General features: G+C 37.4%; 1 protein-coding gene across 3 annotated transcripts in view; it reads right to left on the reverse strand.

Moving 5' to 3' along the window:
• Positions 1 to 508: 508 nt before the first annotated feature.
• SCN3A (sodium voltage-gated channel alpha subunit 3) overlaps positions 509 to 22,182 on the reverse strand; it is a 117,902-nt gene continuing 96,228 nt past the window's right edge. For 2 of the 3 annotated variants that reach the window (XM_084891578.1, XM_084891577.1), the window contains exons 22-28: positions 13,324 to 13,446; positions 10,477 to 10,749; positions 9,102 to 9,155; positions 8,133 to 8,270; positions 6,796 to 6,900; positions 4,222 to 4,492; positions 509 to 3,715 (exon numbers count right to left, since the gene is read on the reverse strand). In XM_084891578.1, coding sequence (XP_084747704.1) covers positions 2,520 to 3,715; positions 4,222 to 4,492; positions 6,796 to 6,900; positions 8,133 to 8,270; positions 9,102 to 9,155; positions 10,477 to 10,749; positions 13,324 to 13,446 — 2,160 coding nt within the window. In that variant the 3' untranslated portion in view covers positions 509 to 2,519. Of the gene's footprint in view, positions 3,716 to 4,221; positions 4,493 to 6,795; positions 6,901 to 8,128; positions 8,271 to 9,101; positions 9,156 to 10,476; positions 10,750 to 13,323; positions 13,447 to 22,182 lie in introns of all 3 variants that reach the window. The other variant, XM_084891579.1, reaches the window with a different exon arrangement.

A 22,182-nucleotide genomic window follows, 5' to 3' on the forward strand; every position in this document is an offset into this window, starting at 1 on the left:
ATAATAAATATTTGGTTTTGACAGGACATCAATCCAAGGAACCCTGAAAAAAGTTAATGTAAATCCTCAATTACTGCATTATTAATATTTTATCTGTAAATAGGAGTTAATAAAATCCATTTAAATAATGAAGTATATAAGATTTATTAACTACTAAGAAATTTGTAGATGGTTAACAGTTACACTATACTGATAGGAATTGAGATTAAAATGATTACAGCCAAAGGAATTAATTTTGAGTTAATGATCATTGTAGAGAGCTACTGTTATTGTTAGGACACCTACCAACTAAAATATATGGGTTTGATCCTTTGCACACACAAAAGTTCACAAAAGTGCTTTATTCTGTAGTGCTGCTTGGTGGATCATGCCCTAAGTTGTTATATAATTCATGTGAACTTTTATGTATATAGATGTCAGATCAAGTACAGGTTTTACTAATGATATATACTATAAACTTAGAACAATTAAAAATAAAAAAAATAAAAACAGAGGCCAAGAAATTAAATACAATAAAAAATGAAATATTTATTCTTTTGGCTCAATAATGACGTAGCTCACCATTCTTTTTTAGTAATAGCAATTCCCTGCATGCATTTCATCAATACACTACAAGTAAATAGTTTTGTAAAATGAATTAACATTATATTTTTGGTTTGTGCAAAAAATTATAGCATTTCAGATCATTGCACAACTTTGCCACTTTGTTCATGGCTGGAAAGGACACAGTCCAAGTTATATCTCTAATAGCTTTAGTGTAGCAGGAATTAAAAAAATAAGACTAGTCTGCATAAGCAAATACTACAAAAGTTGATTAAAAAAAAAAAAAAAAACCTTCCATGAATAAAGTGTTAGAGGCAACCAGAATTGGTAAAAATGATCTAGGTTTCAGTTTTTGACCAATGTATCTGCTATTGGCATGGTAGAAAATATAACAAAGTAATTCACAAAACCCAGTGTCTAACTTTTATTTTAGGAAATTATCCTTTGAAAAGTCTTATGAATTCAAAAGTTTGGAGTTGTGATTAAAAATAAGAAGCAAAAGCAGAAAGCAAAATAAGTTGCCATGTCATCAACCTGAAAATAATTTTCTTATGTACAAATGTGACAAATAAAATTGATTATATTTTTACATTATATTTAAACAAGTGTTGGACATATTTATAGCAAAGTATGAAGTATACAGGTTTTGACAACAGGCAGTATGCAGTGTGTTTCTTTGAGATCTAAAGAGGCACTACACAACACTCAAATTAAAAATGCAAAAGTCAAAGTGCTTTTAAATAACTGCAAGCTATTCTGCTTGACATACTAGACAGAGAGCTGGTTGAATTCAGTCTACCACCAACATATCACTTCTTCTAATCAAGACTTATGAAGAATGGATTGAGTAAAATAGAGCAGCATAGGCAATATTAACATGCATTAGTGATAGTCTTCAAACTATTTATGTTTAATGAATGGTACAGGTTATATCCCTGTTGGAAGCTCGCAAAAGACACATATACTGTGGTACATATTTGATTTAATAGAACTTGTTTATCCGGCTGTATATATACTAATATATATATATTTGCCCAAACATGCACCACAGGAAAAAATAACTATTTACATAACAGGGTGTTGAATAAAATGTCAGCTTTGCTAAGAGCAAAAGATGGCAAAACAATACTGCAGCAGAAAGTGGAACAACTATTCTAAAGTGATACTTTAGATAGACTATACTTTTCTAGAACAGATTATTAAATTACTTTTTTTAAAAAGCATTTAACCAAAATTAAATATAGAACTCTGGAACTTGGAATAAAATTTGCACTTGCTGAAACAGAACACTTTGCATAAAAATAATCCTTTAAAATTAGAGGAGACTTTACAGGCACATAACTGTTCAGATATAAACAAACATAGACCAACACTTTCAAAATTAAAATCATCTAGAAAATGGAAGTACCTGAAATTGTTGATAGTACAATTTTGTTTCTGGTTTTGAGCTAGAATTTCATCTCTCAGACAAAACACTTTTGTCTGATTATTTGAGAAACTTTTGGGAACACAGGGATCATATACTTTTTTTTCCTCAACTTAAACCTCATTTACAAAAATAGTGACATAGTATTATGAATAAACTATGAATTAGGGGCCAGGGAATCCACTAGAACAAATTTTGTAAAAATATGGCAGATATGGAAGTTAAAAATAGAGTGGGTGCTAGTACTGTACTAAAGGTGTTTGGTGTAGTTACAATGATCACTGCACAACTATCCCTACAGTCTAGGTAGCTGTTGAGTTTCTCCTCAGCAGTGTCAGCTGGTAATGAGAACCGCAACCTTTTGTCAATGTTGATACCCTGACTCACAGAGTTGTAGTGACGGAGAGGCCACTGTCTTGTTATAGGCACTGACCATGGGTATTTGTTAAAACAGTCAGTTTGGCATAGACCTCCTCTGGGAGTCCTGTTGACACATAGACTTTACCTTCATAGGCTGTAAACAATTGATCACAAAGATAATTCTTTGTTTTTACTTCTGATTTTCCCTGACCTCTTTCCCTTTGCTTTCTTTTTCTGGTTTGTCTTTCTCAAACTTTTCTTTGTCTGGCTTTGTTACACTATCATAGGAAGGAGGAGAGGTGGTAGAGGAACTTCCATCTGTTTTTTCTGGGGTGGAGTTCCCATTTAATTTGTCAATAATCATGTCTTCCTTTATAGGTAAGTCAACCCTCCCTTTGATTGCCTCTTTATTATATTTACTTGATACCTTTTTTAACCTTTGCTTTAAAAGATAACATCTGAAATTACGCTGAATAATAGCAGCAGACACCTCCTCTTGTTTGCGTTTCAAAGTGGTGGTGATGGGTTCATAGGAGACTTTGGATGGGTTCGAGGCCATGAACCGGTCTTCCATCTGTATTCGAAGGGCATCCATCTCTCCGCTCTCACCCAAAACACGCTTTGTAAAGGCAAATAAAATGTCGAGGCAGTGGATCCGGTCCCCACTGACCATGGGCAGGTCCATGGCGATGAGCTGGACTTTGTTTGGCTTTGCTACCAGAAGGGGAGGATCTAGGGCAGCTGCAAAGTCGGAGAGCTTGGAGAACTCTATAAACTGGGTGGCATCAGGGTCAAACTTCTCCCAGACCTCATAGAACATCTCAAAGTCATCCTCACTCAGGGGCTCTGCGCTTTCCTCAGTGGCGACACTGAAGTTCTCCAGGATGACAGCGATGTACATGTTCACCACCACCAGAAAGGATATGATGATGTAGCTGACGAAAAAGAAAATCCCGACAGATGGGTTCCCACAGTCTCCCTTCACTGAGCTTCCAGGATGAATTGCATCAGGGTCACAGTCAGGTGGTGCACTGTTGAGAATAGGTGCTAACAACCCATCCCAGCCAGCAGAGGTGGTGATCTGGAACAGGCAGATCATGCTGTTGCCAAAAGTTTCAAAGTTGAACATGTCATCGATTCCAGCTTCCTTTTTAACATAAGCAAAGTTGGACATCCCAAAGATGGCGTAGATGAACATGACCAGGAAGAGCAGGAGGCCAATGTTAAACAGGGCGGGGAGGGACATCATCAGAGCAAAGAGCAGCGTGCGGATCCCCTTAGCCCCTTTGATCAGACGTAGGATGCGGCCAATCCTGGCGAGACGGATCACTCGGAACAGGGTAGGGGACACAAAATACTTTTCTATCATCTCAGCCAGAAACATGCCTGTGGAAAAACACAGAAAGCCACTCAACGGTGAATATCTTATGCTTATATGAATACTTTACATCTCTTTGCAAGTTCTATGAAAACAACAAGTTCATTATGAATATAAACCTTTGCTAAATATTTAGACCCACTTCCTAATTTTGCAATTAAAGATTACAGTTTTACACAATTATTATGTAATGTCATAAACCTATATGGATTTTTGCAAAAAAATAATGTAATAGTGATATAGCAATTTAAGTTTATACACACTATTTCCTATGAACAGGTATCCTCATTATATGAAACATGCTAATTACAAAGGCTTTTTTTCTGAAATTTAGAAATATATTATTTTTTATTTTTTAATATCAAAATTTTTCAGTTAGAGGAAAATGAACAAGACTGTTAAACTTCAGATCTACACACAGTATAATTCTCATATCTTATTTCCATGTTACACAGCTGTCAGGCCTGGAGGGACCTTCCTCCAATGGACCTCTCTGTAATGGAAGCACCCTTACCTACAATGGAGAGAATCACCACCACAAAGTCAAAAATGTTCCAGCCTATGGTGAAGTAGTAGTATCTGAGGGAGATGAGCTTTAGCACAAACTCTCCAGTGAACAGGATAATGAACACAAGGTTGATCCGGGATAAAACTTGAGTCATGTATTTGCTCTGGTCATCAGTTTCTACCATCATGGTGACCATGTTCAGGCAGATGAGGATCATGATGCTGATATCAAAGACTTGTCTGGTTACAAAATCAAAGACCATTCCTTGGAATTTGTTCTAGAAAAAGGGAGGATAGAGAAAGTGAAAATGCATATTATGTAAATAGTGGTCCAATAAAATTACAAAGTTCCACAAGTGGCCATGAGATGTACACCCTTCTTTATAACCCCAAACAATTATGTATGCTTCACTTCTCTTATGTATAAAAAAAAGAGAAAGAAGTGAAAAAAGTGATTTGTGTCCAGCCAATGTGGCTCAGTGGTTGAGCATTGAACCATGAACCAGGAGGGTTCAATTCCTGGTTAGGGTATCTGCCCAGGTTGTGGCTCAATCCCCAGTGTGGGGCATGCAGGAGGCCGCTGATCAATGATTCTCTGTCATCACTGATGTTTCCATCTCTCTTTCTCCCTCTCCCTTCCTCTCTTAAATCAATAAAATATATTTTTAAAAAACAGAAAAAGTCATTTGACAAGAGCAAAACATAATTGGTTTATTTAGGATCTATGGAAAGAGAAAGCTGAATAAGGCATAGATTGGTGGCAATTGGCTGATAAGATGTATGTGCTTTGCTTGACTTTAATAACTATGATTATTTTTACCAAAAATAGCAGCAACTAGTAACAAATATTTACAAAGTAAGTTAATGTAGACAGACTTGTACAATACTCCAATTCATTTATCAATACTTTAGGGCTGATAGTATCTTTTTTCAATCTCTCTCCCCCACAAAATATGTCAGTCATTTTCTATTTAATTCTACCTCTTCTAACGGAAGTATTTAAATGACCTTCAGTAAAGCAGGTCATGCCCTTTTGTGTACCCTGGACCTCCTCCCATCTTCTGCCCAGCTCTAACTACTCTTAAACATATGACGAAGTGAAGCATTTTATAGGATTCATAGACCGTATCTAGTCCCAGTTCTAGCAATTACAGGCTTCTGACTAGAGGCATGATATTTACCTTCTTTGGGCCTCAGATTCTTTATTACTTACACATCTGAGAGGATAGATGAGCTAGAGTACAGCTCTGTGAGCATAATGCCTTATTATCATGCCTTCCTATTATTAGGGAGCTCGACAGAGTATGCATTCCAAACATGTCTTTTTTGTGTGTGTATTTCGTGGAACAAACTATTTTAATGACATCCTTTTCCTTTCTAAAAAAGGTTAAGAATATTTTTAATCATAAGAATAAAGACAACAAACAGCATAGAGGGAGGCCATGGGTGTGGGATGGCAATCTTAAAAACTCCATCTACTTAAAAGGCCCAGAGGGTATCCTATAAGATCAGAGGAGCAGGACCCTAGTGCATTGCAGTGGGAGCATTATGTCTGCGTGGGATGCAGTTACCTGGAACCCTTTAGTTGGAGGCTTTCAACTGACAAGACTGTGATGAACATTCCCCCTTTTTAAAGAACTTAGTAATTCTTATGGAGCGTCTTACCAGGTGTAGCAGTTGTGAATTGTGTTACACAATATGGACTTCACTATCAGGGCATATTATGTGCTGGTGGTATCACACAATATGCTCTGATCCAGAGCACTGCCCAGTTTCATCCTGGAAATCAGGCTTTAGAATTTTAAAGAAGACGAGAGGCCCAGCGCATAACTAAATCATGAGGGTAGGGTCCTAGGCCCCGCCTCCTGCGATCAGGGCCATCTTCTGCCCACTCGCCAGTCCCCAGGCTGAACGCCAGCCACCTCTGCCACCAGGCTTTCAGGCATTTGGGATTTACAGCTCATCCCCAGCTGCTCCGGGGCTCAAGCCTGTGGGAAAGCGGGCACCTGAGACTTTGTCTCCATGTGCATGTGTGGGCTGGCCGCTGATGGAATGCACTGCCTGCTCAGTCTGCTCACGCGGGCGCCGCCACCACCACCTCTGCTGCTGCCACTGCCACTGCTGCTGGGGCCTGAGGTGCTGACGGAGGTTGCAGGGCACGCTTGCAACCTTCCTGCCCCGGTGTGAGTGGCCCTGAGCAAGCAGTGCATCTCATCAACAGGTGGCCCGGCACATGCACATGGAGGTGAAGTTGCCTGCACCCACTTTCTCGCAGGCCTGAGAACCCAAGCAGCCGGGGAAGAGCTCGTGATCCCCACAGCCTGACAGCCAGTCCCGTCCTTCCGCCACCCACTCCGATTCCCCTCTTCACCATCGCTGATCCATCAGAGTGGCCTGGCCAGGGGGAGGGACCAAGAGTTCAGCAGTTTGGCCCACTTGCCAGTCACCAGTCCCACCCTGCCCCTGCTCACAGGCCAGAGAGGGCAGGGGAGGGACCGAGAAGTGGTCAATGCCACCTCATGGTGACCGGTCATTCTGGTTGTTAGAGCTTTTTATATATATATAGATGAGTCATTCTTACTGCAGGCCGAGGTATGGGTTTCTGAGGTTTCTTGGACCCAAGTTTCTTCATTGCATTGTAATATTTTTTTTGTTCCTCTGTCATAAAGATGTCCTGACCTCCAAAGTAAAGACACAGAATAAAATTGGTTACAATCCCAGAAATGTGTAGAACAGCATTTTTACAAAAATATTTCTGGGTCTTTAATCCTCTCTCCGTTTTTAAATGGATTATTATCCTGCTTCATACAGATTTTTCTGCTTTTCCCATTTATGTGAAATTCTGAATACTTAAATATTATGCAAACCCTGTAATCACATAAAACTCTGATTAGTATAGGATCTTAATTTGATTATGTTTAGAAGGAAGACCAGAGGTCTGATATATTCTAGTAAAAGAAAAAACATTTTCTTAAACTATTTCACTGTTGACAGTTTTACTTCCTTCAACAATTTTTGAGCACATTTGTGTGCTAAACAATGTATCTGTATCAGACTTTCTTTTTAAAAAAAATATATTTTATTGATTTTTTACAGAGAGGGAGGGAGAGGGATAGAGAGTTAGAAACATCGATGAGAGAGAAACATCCATCAGCTGCCTCCTGCACACCCCCTATCAGGGATATGCCAGCAACCAAGGCACATGCCCTTGACCAGAATCGAATCTGGGACTTTTCAGTCCGCAGGCTGATGCTCTGAGCCAAACCGGTTTTGGCTGGTATCAGACTTTCATAGATACCAGATATATAGATATATAAGATACAAGGACTGCAGGCACTGCAAAGATAACAATGAATTCCAAGACTCAGAAATGGGCTTTGTATAGGAGAGTACGCTTAGCTAGACCTTCAAGGATGGTTAAGGCTTTGCTGAGTAAAGCAGTCCAGGCAGAGAACATATTCTACATGAAGGTAGAAGAATATGGCTTGTTCAGAAAAGGGCAGAAAATCCATGTGGCTGTGAGTGTAGAAAATGATAGTAGTGTTGATGGTGGGTGGGTAGTAACTGAGGACTAGGGAAGTGGATATAGAAAATATGTTATGGAGGAAATGAGGCTGGGAAACTGGGTGGAGATCATTCCTGAAATGCTTCATAAGCAAGGATAAGACATTGGAGGTCCACTGAATGTTTTGAAGCAGTGGCCATATTTTTGGGTGAGAAAAACTCTATTAGCAAATCTGCACAGGATGCACCAGGAGAGGAGCCACTGACTAGAGCTGGATTCCTCTGCAGCTGAACTAACCATATAGTGAACAGGAAAGAGTATACAAATGATCTAAGTCTATCATAACGGTGAGTGTTCATATATAACAGAGAAAAGCTCAGCATGGAGAAAGCTGAGAGCTGAGGGATACTTATCTTCTTTTTCTGTTGGTTGAAGTTATCTATGATGACACCAATGAACAGATTCAGAGTGAAGAATGACCCAAAGATGATAAAGATGACAAAGTATAAGTACATGTACAGATTTGCTTCGTATTCAGGCTGAAATTTAACCTGAGTAATATTAAAAATATAAAATATTTTAAAACACATTAAATACTTAAACCAAACAACAATTTGATGAGTGTTGTCACTTAATATAGAACTACTTTTGCCTTGTCCTGAAATAGTAGTTTGTGAAAACAATTCTTTTTTAAATTGTTGTGATGAAGGATAAGGGAAGTTTATAATATTTATGAGTGTTCTTGCATCTGTTTTCTCATTGTGGCTTATCCGTATATTATTTAGTGTACGTAACAATGGTAAAAACAGGGCAAACATTTTGAGCCTATTATTAGTCATATATATTTTTGCAGTATTTTCAATTTGGGTTTGGAAATACTGGCTCTTGGAGGTACGGCTTTAATAACAGAACATCAACTTCTCAGAGGAAAATTCAGCATAAGCGATATGTTCTGAGGAATTATTTTTATTCCTATTTTTAAAATTGAATTTCCTTGAAACTTGCTTGCTTTTATCATGGTATTTTTGGAAGTTGTTTCCCAGGCCCTGGTTGTTTATCATACTCACCAGGGATAGGGAGAGACTTTTCGTAATCTTAACAGTCTCATTTGCTGGATCAATTTTACACCTTCTGATCCAAGAAGTTAGATTTCTTTTTTTTAGGAAGTTAGATATATTTTCATTTTAGATACATAAAATAGACATATATTAATCAAAAATTATCTGTATTGAAGTGTATGGTCTTAAAAATGTCATTTCTACATACAATTGTAAATGATTTGATAACATCTAATATAAAATTCTGGGCCTTTCAGTTAAATTATCACAGATTGTTCACTATAAAATATCTAGTAGCTATAAATAGTTTTAAGCGGTACTTACATCTCGTGAATCAACAGCTGCATACATAATTTCCATCCAGCCTTTAAATGTGGCCTGTAAACAACATATATTTGAATTCCTCATAAAAGCCTAATCCAAGAATATGCACTTTACCTTATGAAAGCATGATAACTTTTTGTACAATGTTATGGAGTTGAATGAAGAAATGAAACTGAAATAGAACAAGATTTTATTTTGAGTATGGGACTTATTTTCTTTGTTTCTCTTGGAATGTTTTCCTTTTTTTTTTTTTTTAACCTAAAATTTAACTAGATGCTTGATTCAGAAAACCACATCTCCATCTCAAATCCTTTTGTGAGCTCTGTGATTCAAACCTATGACGTGTTTAAACACAGGTCAGTCATTTTCATTAATTAATTATCAATTAGTTAATATACTGTCAATTCAAAATTATTAAATATTACTCATTTTTAAATTCACTCTATAAGTTAGCATTTTTATGTATTAGAATCATATTCTTTAGATATTGAAATAATTAACTATATGGTTAATGATCCATCCATTTAATTCATTACTCAATATACTAGTATACATTGTTATTTTAATAAATAAAATTGCTCCTGCACAATTTACAATAGCTAGGATTTGGAAACAGCCTAGGTGCCCATCAGCAGATGATTGGATCCAAAAACTACGGTACATTTACACAATGGAATATTATGCAGCCATAAAAAAGAAAAAATTCTCATCGTTTGCAGCAACCTGGATGGAATTGGAGAACATCATGCTGAGTGAAACAAGCCAGTCAGTGAAAGAGAGACACCACATGACCTCACTTATTTATGGATGATAAAGAACATTATAAACTGAAAAACCAAAAGATAGATATAGAGACAGTAAAGCAACAAGAAGACTGTCAAATTACAGCGGGGAGGTTGGGGAGTTCTGGGGGAGATAAATGATCAACCGAAGGACTTGTATACATGCATATAAGTACAACCAATGGACACAAAACTCTGGGGAGGGAGGGTATGTACGGGAGGGGGGGGATTGGTATATGTACAAAAATAATAACTTAATAAAAAAATAAATTAAAAATAAATAAATAAAATTGCTCCTTTGGCAATGATTGCTACAAAAACTTAGAAATGCTAATGGCACAGTAGTGCTCGATAATTAGGAAGCAGAAATATAAAATCACATTAAAACAAACTAAAAGCTGAACACTGGGGAAAATACATGATAAAATAATTGCAAAACATCTTCTTTACAGTCAAGTCAAGATTGTGGTATAGGTGTTATCATCAACTGGTTTTTTTTTTTTTGTTTTTTTTTTCATGTCAGATGTTAATCATTCAAACAAAGAGCATCAGAGAAATGAAAATGTTTCAAAACTCACACAGCAGCCACTTACCACTTGCAGCAATGCGAGATATCCAGCACCAACATTGTCAAAGTTTACTTTCACATTTTTCCACCGAGCTTGCTTGCCAAGAGCCTGGCAGTCACTAAAGTTGTTGACTTCACTAACGTCAAACACGTTACCCATTGTTGTGTTAACACAATGGTAGAACTTGCCAGCAAACAAATTCACACCCATTATGCTAAAGATCAGCCAGAAGATAAGACAAACCAAGAGCACGTTCATGATGGAGGGAATTGCGCCAATAAGAGCATTCACAACCACCTAGAAGAAGAAATGAGGATAGGGCAACTTATGAATCATTAAAATGGAAACCATTTCTTTCATTTATTTAATACTAAATGGGTGTGAAAATAAAATAAAAATCTAGATGGACAAGTTGTTTCTTCTAGTATTTTCTAGGACATATTTGATGAAGGAAAAACACATAACTAGAGAGCTAAAGGATTTAAGGAAAACAAAATATATCAAAGCATGGAAATAAATAAATAAAACCTGATATAGTAAGATGGAATCAGAAAATGTTTGCATGCTGGGGAAAAAGAGAAAAAAGAAAGATACATTATGTACCAACAAAATAAATAGTCATCATTCAGCAATACAGTTTAATTTTCAAGAGTGTTGAAAATGTGATTAAACCTTATATAAATAAGCAAAGTATCAGTGATGCATTAAATCTGTATCCACAGCACAAGTTAACTTTTCAAGAATATAAAAATAGGATTAGGAATTTGCAAAGCCTCTTTTTTTTCACATATTGATACATTCATTTAAAAAATATATTAGAAAATGAGATGAAATTTGTCTCTGGACATAAAAGTACTGAATCTGTCCCCATCATTATTATTCCAACTCTCTTAAATGTTCACTTTGTAGCACATGTCACTTCACCAGGCTGTTCTATTTCATTAAGAAGAAATTAAGTCACCTTTCCTCTAACTAAATTCAGAAGAGATTAAGATCTATTTTGAAATCTCTATCAACAGTATCTTTTCGTAACTAATATCTGGTTTATAGTGGACTATTTTTTAAGCATTTATATTAAGTGAAAGTATTGTTCTATTTGAAAACTAGAGGCTCGGTACACAAAATTCATGCATTGGTGTGGGGCGGGGGGTCCCCTCAGTCTGTGCCCTTTTGTAGTCCAGGAGCCCTTGGGGGATGTAGAGCCTAAGCTGTCAGTTGGACATCTTTAGCTTTGCTGCAGAGGCAGGAGCAGCTCCCACCATTACCGCTGTGCTGGCCAGCTGTGAGCCCAGCGTCTGAGTGGCACTCCCCCGTGGGATCACACTGACCACCAAGGGCAGCTCCTGCACTGAGTGTCTGACCCCAGTGGTCAGTGCACATCATAGTGACTGGTCGTTCCGCCGTTTGGTTGATTTGCATATTACCTTTTATTATATTGAATATTATAAATGTTATTTTAGAAATCAACACCAAAGAATTTTTAATTGACATCAAAACCTGCAATCCAAAACTGTAAAAATGTCATATGCTACTTGAATTTTATTTTCTTTAGAAATTAAGTCAAAAATAATATACTGAAATCAGGTTTTACATTACTAAAATTTGTGTAAAATTACCTGCACAAGTTCTCTTGTCATCAAATAAATGCATTATATATTTTATCATATTTTATAGCTGGAATGTTAATTTTGCCATATGACTGAATTAAAAATGACAGAATATTTTTTTTCAGATTAAAGCAAATATATGTTTTTTGTTTCATTTAATTGCTATGTCCCCTCAAAAATGAATTATTAACATGAAGCCATACAACCAGATGAGGCTTACATAATGTCAGTAATGGTAAAAAAAAAACAAAAACAAACAAACAAAAAAAACTGGTGTGAAAAGAACCTGAAATTGTGTAATTTTATTGATTTTATCTTGTGACTTTCATTACCAACTATCAGCATAATGAAATTATAATGTAAAACTAAGTGTTTCTTTCCTTGCAATGATCTGAAAGAGTGGTTTAATTCTCCCTCAAGAGTGAATCTCAAAGTCAAGGCTGAAGTGCTTTTAGTATCCAAGGAATCTAACAAAAAAGCCCTATGGCCTAGAAGAAATTCAATATCCTTGTGCTTTCGTAAGCTGGATTAAACAAAGCTGGCCTCTGTGCTAAATAGTATTTTGAGGTTATTGCAAGTGGGTGTGTATACAAGTGTGTACTGTATGTTTAGATGCAAAAATGTACACTAAGGAGGAGAGCAGGAGAGGAAAATACAAGTGCTTTAGAAAAAGTGAACCTCATTCAGAATGCTCACTTAAAAGGGAGATCTATAAAGCAAACCTCAGGGGTTGCCTGCAATCTTTAATTATCCTAGCCCCCTACTTGGTTTTCTTAGGATATATAGATTTTGTCAGAGGCTACAATTTAGTGTTGCTTTCTTGCTTAACAACTATTTTTATTACTGATGTTAATTGAAAAAGTAAAAGCACACAAAAACCATTTTACCTTTCATTCATCACCCGTAATTTTTGAGGAATCAAACTACCTATTGAAGAAAAAAAACAAAATAACCCTCCTAGGATGAATGTCAGTAGTAAATAGTCATTTCAAAGTGTGTAAGCAAAGCAAAGAAATAAATGGCAGCACGTGGTTTCTGGAAACATCCTTGAACTTTTGTCAGAAGACCTCCTTCTGCCACAAACAATTTTTTGAAGGCCTGTTTCAATTTTAGGAGGCTAGGCTTAGTGATCTCTAAGATTCCTGCTCTGAAAGTTTGTAATTCTATGAAATAAATTTCAAGACAACATGACCCCGCTCTGTATCTAAATCTAACCTACATTTAATTCTGACATGAATCATCAGAGAGCTCTTAGCCTTCTTACCCTCATGCCTTCAAACCGGGATAAAGCTCTCAGAGGTCTTAAAGCTCTTAGTGTCCGGAGGGATTTGATGGCACCAAGTTCTGAGTAGCCGAGTGCAGTGGCGACCAAGCTAACCAGAGAAACCTACAAAAGGAAAAATTATTCATCATTTCACTGAGAAATAAGCTGCTGGCTGAAAGGCATAGCGTATGGCCTAATCTTCAATGGCAACCATATAAAACTTCAGACATATCTTGGCAGCTTCCATCTTCCACATAGTGGGATCATCTTACATGGCCAGCCTCATCTCATACTATTGCTTTCCTTACCAGTGAAACTGGAGTCCTTACTCATTTTTATAAACATTTGGAAACTCCTCTGGTTAGATATTTCACCCATGGAGGCCCCTCCCCCCCCTTTTTTACCTCTGCATATTTAGGGTATTCTTCCAAAATGTATACACACACTTTGAATACTTATAATGGTAGTGTTTATTTAGATATATTTCATTTTCAAAATTAAGTTATACATTTTTAGGACACCCTGTAGACCATTAATAATTCAGGATTTGGTGTAAAAGCCATATCCTCCATAGATCTGTGCATAATATCATTGATTAGAAACCATGTTTTTCTCCTGAATTTATGTAGTATCTTGGTTATGCATAGTGGAGACATTTGCCATGTAATCAAGTCAATGCATCCATTGGATGATGTAAGGGCATTAGGGTTTAATTTGCTGTGAAAGATGCTATTGGAAATAGATATAAGTGAACCTACCCACAATCTTCTGAGGGCAGATAGAATTGGAGCCACTGTCCCCTCATCATTTCATTTAGCATACATCTCACAAAATTGGACAGAAAAATAGATGACTTGAAATTAAAATTGACTAGTGGCAGGATAATTTATTGAACTATTCATTTCTGTCTAGTGTTTGCTGCCACAGAAGACTGGAAAGATGGAAAATTTATTAGAGGGCACACAGCCTTCTACAGGCTTTAACAGCTTCTTTTTATTTCTAGAGCTTCTTACTGAAGACTTCCTCCACTCTCCCAACCTAGTCTTTTGTTTAAAGATAAATGGCTGCAAATTTTTCAAGACCCTAAAGTAAGGAGGTTCTTGCTTTGAAAGGAAAAGAAAATAGTAATGGCTAGCACCCAAACGTACTGGCAGATTAGGGAGTTGTGGGTTCAAAGGTTAGGAGGTACCACTAACACATAACAACCCGACACTGGACTGAGTGGCTCTATGTGTTGCTGGAGAAGCTGGGAATTATTGAATTGCCTTTATTTTAATGGGCCTCATGTCATTTTGTGTAATGCAAAAACTCACTTTATTGAGTTAACTATTGTGAAAAACCTTAATATCCTTTAAGGTAATTTTGAAAAACATAATTTAAAAGTATTTATGTATTTTTTATTGATTTCAGAGAGGAAGGGAGAGGGAGAGGGATTAAAACATTAACGATGAGAGAGAATCACCAATTGGCTGCCCCCTGCATGTCCCCTACTGGGGATCAAGCCCACACCCCGGGCATGTGTCCTGACCCTGACTGGGAATTCAACCGTGACCTCTTGGTTCATAGGTCAATGTTAAACCACTGAGCAACACCAGCTGGGCTTGAACTATATAATTTTATATGTATCCATCAACAGATGATTGGATAAGAGAAGGTGAAGTACAGCCATTTGCAACATCAATGGACCTTGAGAATATCATGCTAAGTAAAATAAGTCAGCAGAAAAAGCGAAGAACCATATGATTTCAACTCATATGTGGTATATAACACTGAAACTCATCGATGCAGACAACAGAATGGTGGTTACCAGAGGGAAGGAGACTGGGGAAGGAATAAATATATGGTAACAGAAGATTTGACTCTGGGTAGTGGGCACACAATGCAATATACAGATTATGTATCATAGATGTTTGCACTTGAAACCTATATAATCTTATTAACCAATGTCACCACAATAAATTGAATGCAACACAAATAAATTCTGGACTATGGAGAGCACAAGAATGATTACTTTCTCAGCAAAGCAGAAACCCAAGTGCCTGCAGAAGTCAAGCTGTTTCCATGAACTCTCAAAAGGATCTGAACCTGGAGGCACCAAGTTCCTCTAAAATAGGGAGGTAATGGATGGCACTGAAAACAGAACTGCTTGCAAGTCTCCACAGGAAAGCTGAGTCCCTTCATCCACCTCTCTACAGCTCTGCAGGAGAACAGACTGCAGTAATGCACCTTCACAATATACAGAGTAAAATCTGTAGCTGCCATAGAAGTCAGAACATAGAAACAATAATCTACCCTGTGAGAGCCGTGAGACCACGATAAGCCTCTTCAACACACCCTGAAATGGAGGGTTTTTCATTAATAGTGCCCTCGGGCTCAAACAGCATGGTGACTAAATCAATATTTCTTAGAGCAAGGGCACCTGGAACTTCAGGGCACTTAGTATACACCTCCTCTCTTCCACCCCAGGACAGTCCTGTTTCCTTTATGCTTGGCAGCTGCTAAAACCAGGCTAGATACTGGCGAGGACCAGGTAGAAAGCTGCCCTGGAGTTGCTGGCAAAGGGTTGTTGATGAACAAGGGAGGCAAGGGATGCTGGAGCTGGTGGGATGGGTAAAGTTTATGGCAAGAATGGAGAGAAGGATATCCAGTGTCTGTGAGAAGTAAAGAACAGTTCCTATGTCAACAATGAGAGCTCATTTTTAGGTAGGGGGAGTTTGTAAATCAGGGTTGCCTCTTTGCCTTTGACATCCTTCTCCTTCTATCTTAGGCTTTTGCAGTTTACTTATTTGTCTTTGACTTTGTACATGATTAGAAAATCCACAATGCTCACAAAGTATATAAAAGCAAACATTTTGGTCATTATACCACTTATTTTTTTAATTAATTTTTAAAAGTATATTTTATTGATTTTTTTACAGAGAGGAAGAGAGAGGGATAGAGGGTTAGAAACATTGATGAGAGAGAATCATCAATCAGCTGCCTCTTGCACACCCCCCACTGGGGAAGTGCCCCCAACCAAGGTACCTGCCCTTGATTGGAATTGAACCTGGGACCTTTCAGTCCGCAGGTCGATGTTCTATCCACTGAGCCAAACCAGTTTTGGCCATTTATTTTTTTTAATATATATTTTATTTATTTATTACAGAGAGGAAGGGAGAGGGATAAAGAGCTAGAAACATCGATGAGAGAGAAAACATTGATCAGCTGCCTCCTGCAAACTCCCAACTGAGGATGTGCCCACAACCAAGGTACATGCCTCTGACCGAAATAGAACCTGGGACCTTTCAGTCTGCAGGCCGACGCTCTATCCACTGAGCCAAACAGGTTTCGGCTATACCACTTATTTTTATTTTTTTATTTTTTATTTTTGGAAGTGGGAAGCTGAAGATAATCTATATATAAGTATTCATCCCTGGGGAACACATGAGCAAATTCTGGTGGTGCCCTACTGTGGACTGCTGTATGACATACAGACTCATGGGTTCCACAGGGATTTCATTTAAATACTAGTTGCCTGGTGCATGAAAATTTATGCATTGGAAGGAGTGTCCCTCAGCCCAGCCTGCCCCCTCTCACAGTCCGGGAGTCCTCAGGAGCGGGAGGTGACCTGATGATCAGGGGAAGGTGATGCCCTATCACACCTCTGCTGCTGCCATTGCCGGCAGTGCAAGCCTTGGCCGGCCCTGGTACCTAAGCTTCAGGTGGCCCTCCACCATTGGAGGCTTGCCTGCTCCTCGAGCCAGCCCTGGGCCACTGGGGAGCTGAGGGGACTGGGGGATTGTGGAGGCAGATGGGCCCTGGCCATGCTGTGTGCCTGCTGCCCAAGTGGGGCTGAGGGGACTGGGTGCCGCCATCTTGTGGCTGTGGGCACCACCATCTTTGATGGGGGAGAAGTCAATTAACATATTCCCTCCTTATTGGCTGTGGGCTTTGCCATCTTTTGTGACGGTGTGAGGGTCAATTAACTAGCACCTTTAAAAGAAAACAAGTACCTTGAACCATCTCATTTCTAAGTTTACTTCCTTGTCTGAAATTCTATAATTCAATAATTTCAAGTTGGTTGAGACAAAATAACACTATATCTTATTCATGCTGAAAGACAAATCACAGTATTTTTATTTACATATACATCATCCTTAATCACTGCTGGAAAAATACTTTGTTTATGGGGTAAATAACTATGTATATATCCCTGGGTTTAAACCCCCCCCCCCCTTTTTTTTTCTGGGTAAATAGGAATTGTTTTTGACATTTTACATAATGATTTTCCTCATCTACAAAATTGGGATCATAACAGTAGATGCCTCAGTGGTTATTGTGAAGATTAAATGAATTATGACAAAGGTTAGCTGTTATTGATATTATAAAAGGGAGCCCTTATCTGCCTTTTCTGTCACTATTTAGAATCCTAGATGATGAGCTAATGTCATATCCCTTAGAAAGAGAGAGCCTGGTGACCTTTCTATGGGAGAGACTTTATGAGGTTATGACTGGATGTTCAGAGGACATTTAGTAAGCCATTTCTTGGTCCAATGAGCCATAATGGTGTTAGTGTTAAAGGGGAGGACCCAGGTCCCAATTTATTTTTTATTTGGTAACACGAAAAATTTGCTGATTGACTGGTTGTGAGGAGTGATAGAGAAGGGCAGGTTGAAGATGACATTTGGTATAGTGTTATAGATACACCACCATCGGACTAAACATGGAATTTAGGAAGAAATACATGGAGGGAAAAGATAATAAATGTACTCATACAGGAGATGTAAAAGTAGGTATCATCTAGGAAGCATTTAGAAAAGTGGGTTGTGGTTTCAGGAAAGACTAGAATTAAAGACTTAAAATATCTTTGTGCTAAAAGTCATGATATTTTAAAGCATGAAATATAGAATGTTATACTGCTAAATTAATAGGATAGTCTATTTAGCATGGGCAGTGAGAAAGTTTTCTTATTAACAATGATGATGCTAAAAGAGAATTGCTTCCTTCCCAAAAAAGGGTCACAGTCATTACGATCAGACTCCTTGAGTACAAAATTTATCTTAGCCTCTTATTAGTTCTATTTACTTAGGCAAGTAACAACTTTTCTTTGTCTTAGTTTCCCCATCTTCAAAAAGGGAGTGATTATGGTTTCTAACTCATATAGTTTTGAAGATTAAATGAGTACATATAACATGCTTTTAGTAGCAACTATACCCAGTAAGCATCAAATGAGAGTTATTCATCTTAATTACTATTAGAAAAGGCTCTTACTTAGTACATTGTCTGTCTAATCCAAGTTCAGGGCTTCAAATGCCAGTTATAACCTAAAGACTCCTAAATTCATAATCAGGTCCTGGCTTCTCTCTAAGGTCCAAGACATATAAAAGTCCACACATATTCTTAAATGTCTAATTGGCATTTCAAACTCTGTACATTCCTCTTCCACCTAACATCTGCTTGCCTGGTCAAATGTGTTTTGATCTTCCCATTCCAGTTAATGGCTTCATTCTCTACCTGTTTGTTCAAGCCCGGGTTGAAAGAAAATCTATTTGTAGAAGCCTCCCTTTTCTTCACACCACACATCCAGTTCATCATTAAGTCTCATCACCTCAGTCTGACACAATCTTCTTCTTAGATTATCAATACAATTTCCTAATTGGTTTCCCTGTTTTGACTCTTTGCCATTCTTAATGACCTATTAAGATATGATCATTTTGAAACTGTAGATCAGATCCCTGCACGCACCCCTCCCTGAGCTTCCTATGGTAACTATAATTAATATATATGAAATTACTTAATATGCACAATATATAATAAATTACAATAAAAACACACAACTTCTTGCATGGCCTTTACTAGTAGGTACATTTCTTAAGTCAATTTCTATCATTCTTACCCATGTTCCTTCACACAAGCACACTAGTTTTCTTTCTGTTTCTTGAGTGTCCTCTGCTCATACTCATTCCAGGACCTTCAGATTGTTCTTTTCCAGGACCTTCAGCTTGGTCTTTGAATGACCGGCCCATTGTTATAAACTGAATGTTTATGTCTAACCCCAAATTGATATGTTGAAACCTAATCCCCCATGTAATGGTATTTGGAGATGGGAACCTTTGGAAGGTGATCAGGCAGAGCCCTCATGAATGGGATTAGCGCCCTTACAAAGAAGACCTCAGAGAGCTCCTTTGTTCCTTCGGCCTTGTGATGTTACAGCTAGAAGACAGCTTTCTACCTGCCACGAAACAGGCTCACCCCAGTGACTGAATGTGCCAGTGCCTGGATCTGGGCCTGAGAAGTTTATGTTGTTTATAAGTCACTTAGCCTATTATATTCTGCTTTAGCAGTGCAAGTGGCCTAAGATACCTTACCTCATCATTTACCTTTGCAAAGTCACCTTCCCCAGACAGTCTAGCTAATACTCTCCTCCTATTCCCTACTTTGTAGTCATTCTCTATCCTGTTATCCTGCTTTATTTAATAGCAGTAATCACCATCTGTTACCTTATTTTTAGAGTTTATTTGTTTACATCTCTACTACCTGTTCGATACCCCCATACAGCAGCGACTTTCAACCAGTGTGCCACAAGAATTTTAAAAAAAACAATATCTGGCTATTTATGGGCACTGACCTCTTTCCCCTTAGGTCAGTGGTCAGCAAACTGCGGCTCGCGAGCCACATGCGGCTCACGAGCCGCAGTTTGCTGCTCTGTTGACTAATGAGTTTGCCAACCACTGCCTTAGGTTGTCAAAATAATGACAACAGCCAACAACAGTAGCCATCCATTGTGAATGAATCAAAATTTACCTGTTTTTTCAGATCAGCAAAAAATATATTTTTTAGTGTACTGCATAATTTTACTAACTCTTTTATGCGTGTCATGAGACGGAAAAGGTCAAAAATTGCTGCTGAGGAGTATAATCTCAAACAGGGCTTAATCTATCTTATTTATCTCTCCTTTCTCTACAACAATAAAGTGCTCAAACTTTGTTGTTGAATGAATGTTTTGAGATTGGACAGCAAGCTCACAACAATTTACTTGTACTTTTAGGTAGGGAATAAAATAGAGTGCATTTTTTACATAATTTTTCAATGTTTACATTTCTTCTGATATGAAAAATTTCATTTATACTTCAGATTTTTTTTTTAAATTTTATGTAGCTGTTTAGTTTTGTTACTGCAAAATACCTGATGGATTGTGAACTCCTTTTACATATATTTTACTTATACTTTCAAAAACTGTTTTAACTTTTCATTTACATTAGTCTAGTGGTCTGAGAAAAAATTGTTATCTGATATTACAGTAATTTATATATTTAAGTCCCTGCTACAGGAGAAGGAAAAAAAATAGACCCATTTAAGAGAATGTAGCTTACCAATGGTAGAAGGCTTTAAGAATCCAGTTCTAATCTACTAATTCAGTCTCACTAAAAGGGCAGTTGTTTTTTTTTTTTTTTTTTTTTGGAGGGGGACCATTCTTTGTCATTAATTTATTCATTTCTACATTATTTAATAGACACCTAAATAACCACCTATATCAGGTGGTTAAGAAAACAAAGATGATACAATACTCCTGCTCTTGAGAGACTTTTTTGGATGGTATTTATGTCTTCTCTATGAGGAATATGCATGGAAATCCTAAAAGTGCAATGTAATGAGTACTTCAGTGATTGTACACTTTTTCAGTAAGTGTAAATATTCAGTAAATTTCAGAGTTTTCTGGAGTTCTATCACATTTATGGATTATCTTAATACATGGCAAAATCTTTTCAAACCAGAGAAGATTCCTCAATGTATTTAGTATTTAATCATTTCAGGAGAAACTACAGACTATAAATGCTAAATCCCAAGGCCATTTTGAAAAAAAAAAAAATTACATTTGTACCAGTTAGATAGGAAAGCTGGGAGTGGGGGTGGGTAAGGAACACTGAATTTAGAATTAGAAAATTTGGACACTAATCTCAGCTTTAAATAGTTGTGTTATTTTAAGAAAATTCTTTAAACCAAGGCTTCAGTTTAGAATAAACTCTTCAGAAAACTGTCTAGAATAAAGGCTAGATATTCTTAAAGGTCCATTCCAGCCGCAGAATATGAGAATATTAAACTTACTTTGATGGATAGCTTTTCAGGACAATATTGAGATTCATCTCTATTAATCATTAAAGACCAGCATGGAAATTGGAAGTTATTTCTGGTCTACTAAAAGTGACTCAGCAGCAGACTTCTTTTCAACTCAAAGGGTTAAACACACCTTGGTTATAGAATTATGAGTATGTATGTGTGAGAGAAAGGAAAGTAGAGTTTAGATAAGCCATACTTGTCAAAAATGATAAAAAAGAATGAATGCACATATATGACAATCATTGATTTAAAGTGGCAAGTGTTAGAGCTAAAAATGAAGTGCTTTGATTGCTATGAAATAGCTAGAGGTGCTTTTTGGGAGGCTGTGAAGCCTTGTGCTAAGGAATATCCCTGACTACAAAGAACCAGGTAACTATCATTTTGCCCCAGTGCCACTACATTGCTTAGAATAAAAAACAAAACAAAAATAGACTGCACGTTAAACAGATTCCACTACTGCCAAGATTCCTATGACTACTCACCCCAGGGCAATCCGTTTAGAGCAGGGCTCCTCCAACTAACTCTTTGCATGCTAAATACTTGATTACTACTGGGCTAAATAACTACTGGTTTAAGACTAGAGATGCATTTCACTGTCTCTGTGTGTATGTGATTGGATGAATACAGGATAGGTTATTTTAACATTATTTAATAACACATTACCAAGTAAGTGATTAAGAGGTAATTCTCACAACGCCTGGCCTCAAATCTGTCTTGATTTTACTTCCTTGGACTTTATTATTAACTGTTAATAAGATAAAT

Source organism: Pipistrellus hanaki, assembly GCF_964339955.1.
Source record: "Pipistrellus hanaki genome assembly, chromosome: 8".
Taxonomy (NCBI): domain Eukaryota; kingdom Metazoa; phylum Chordata; class Mammalia; order Chiroptera; family Vespertilionidae; genus Pipistrellus; species Pipistrellus hanaki.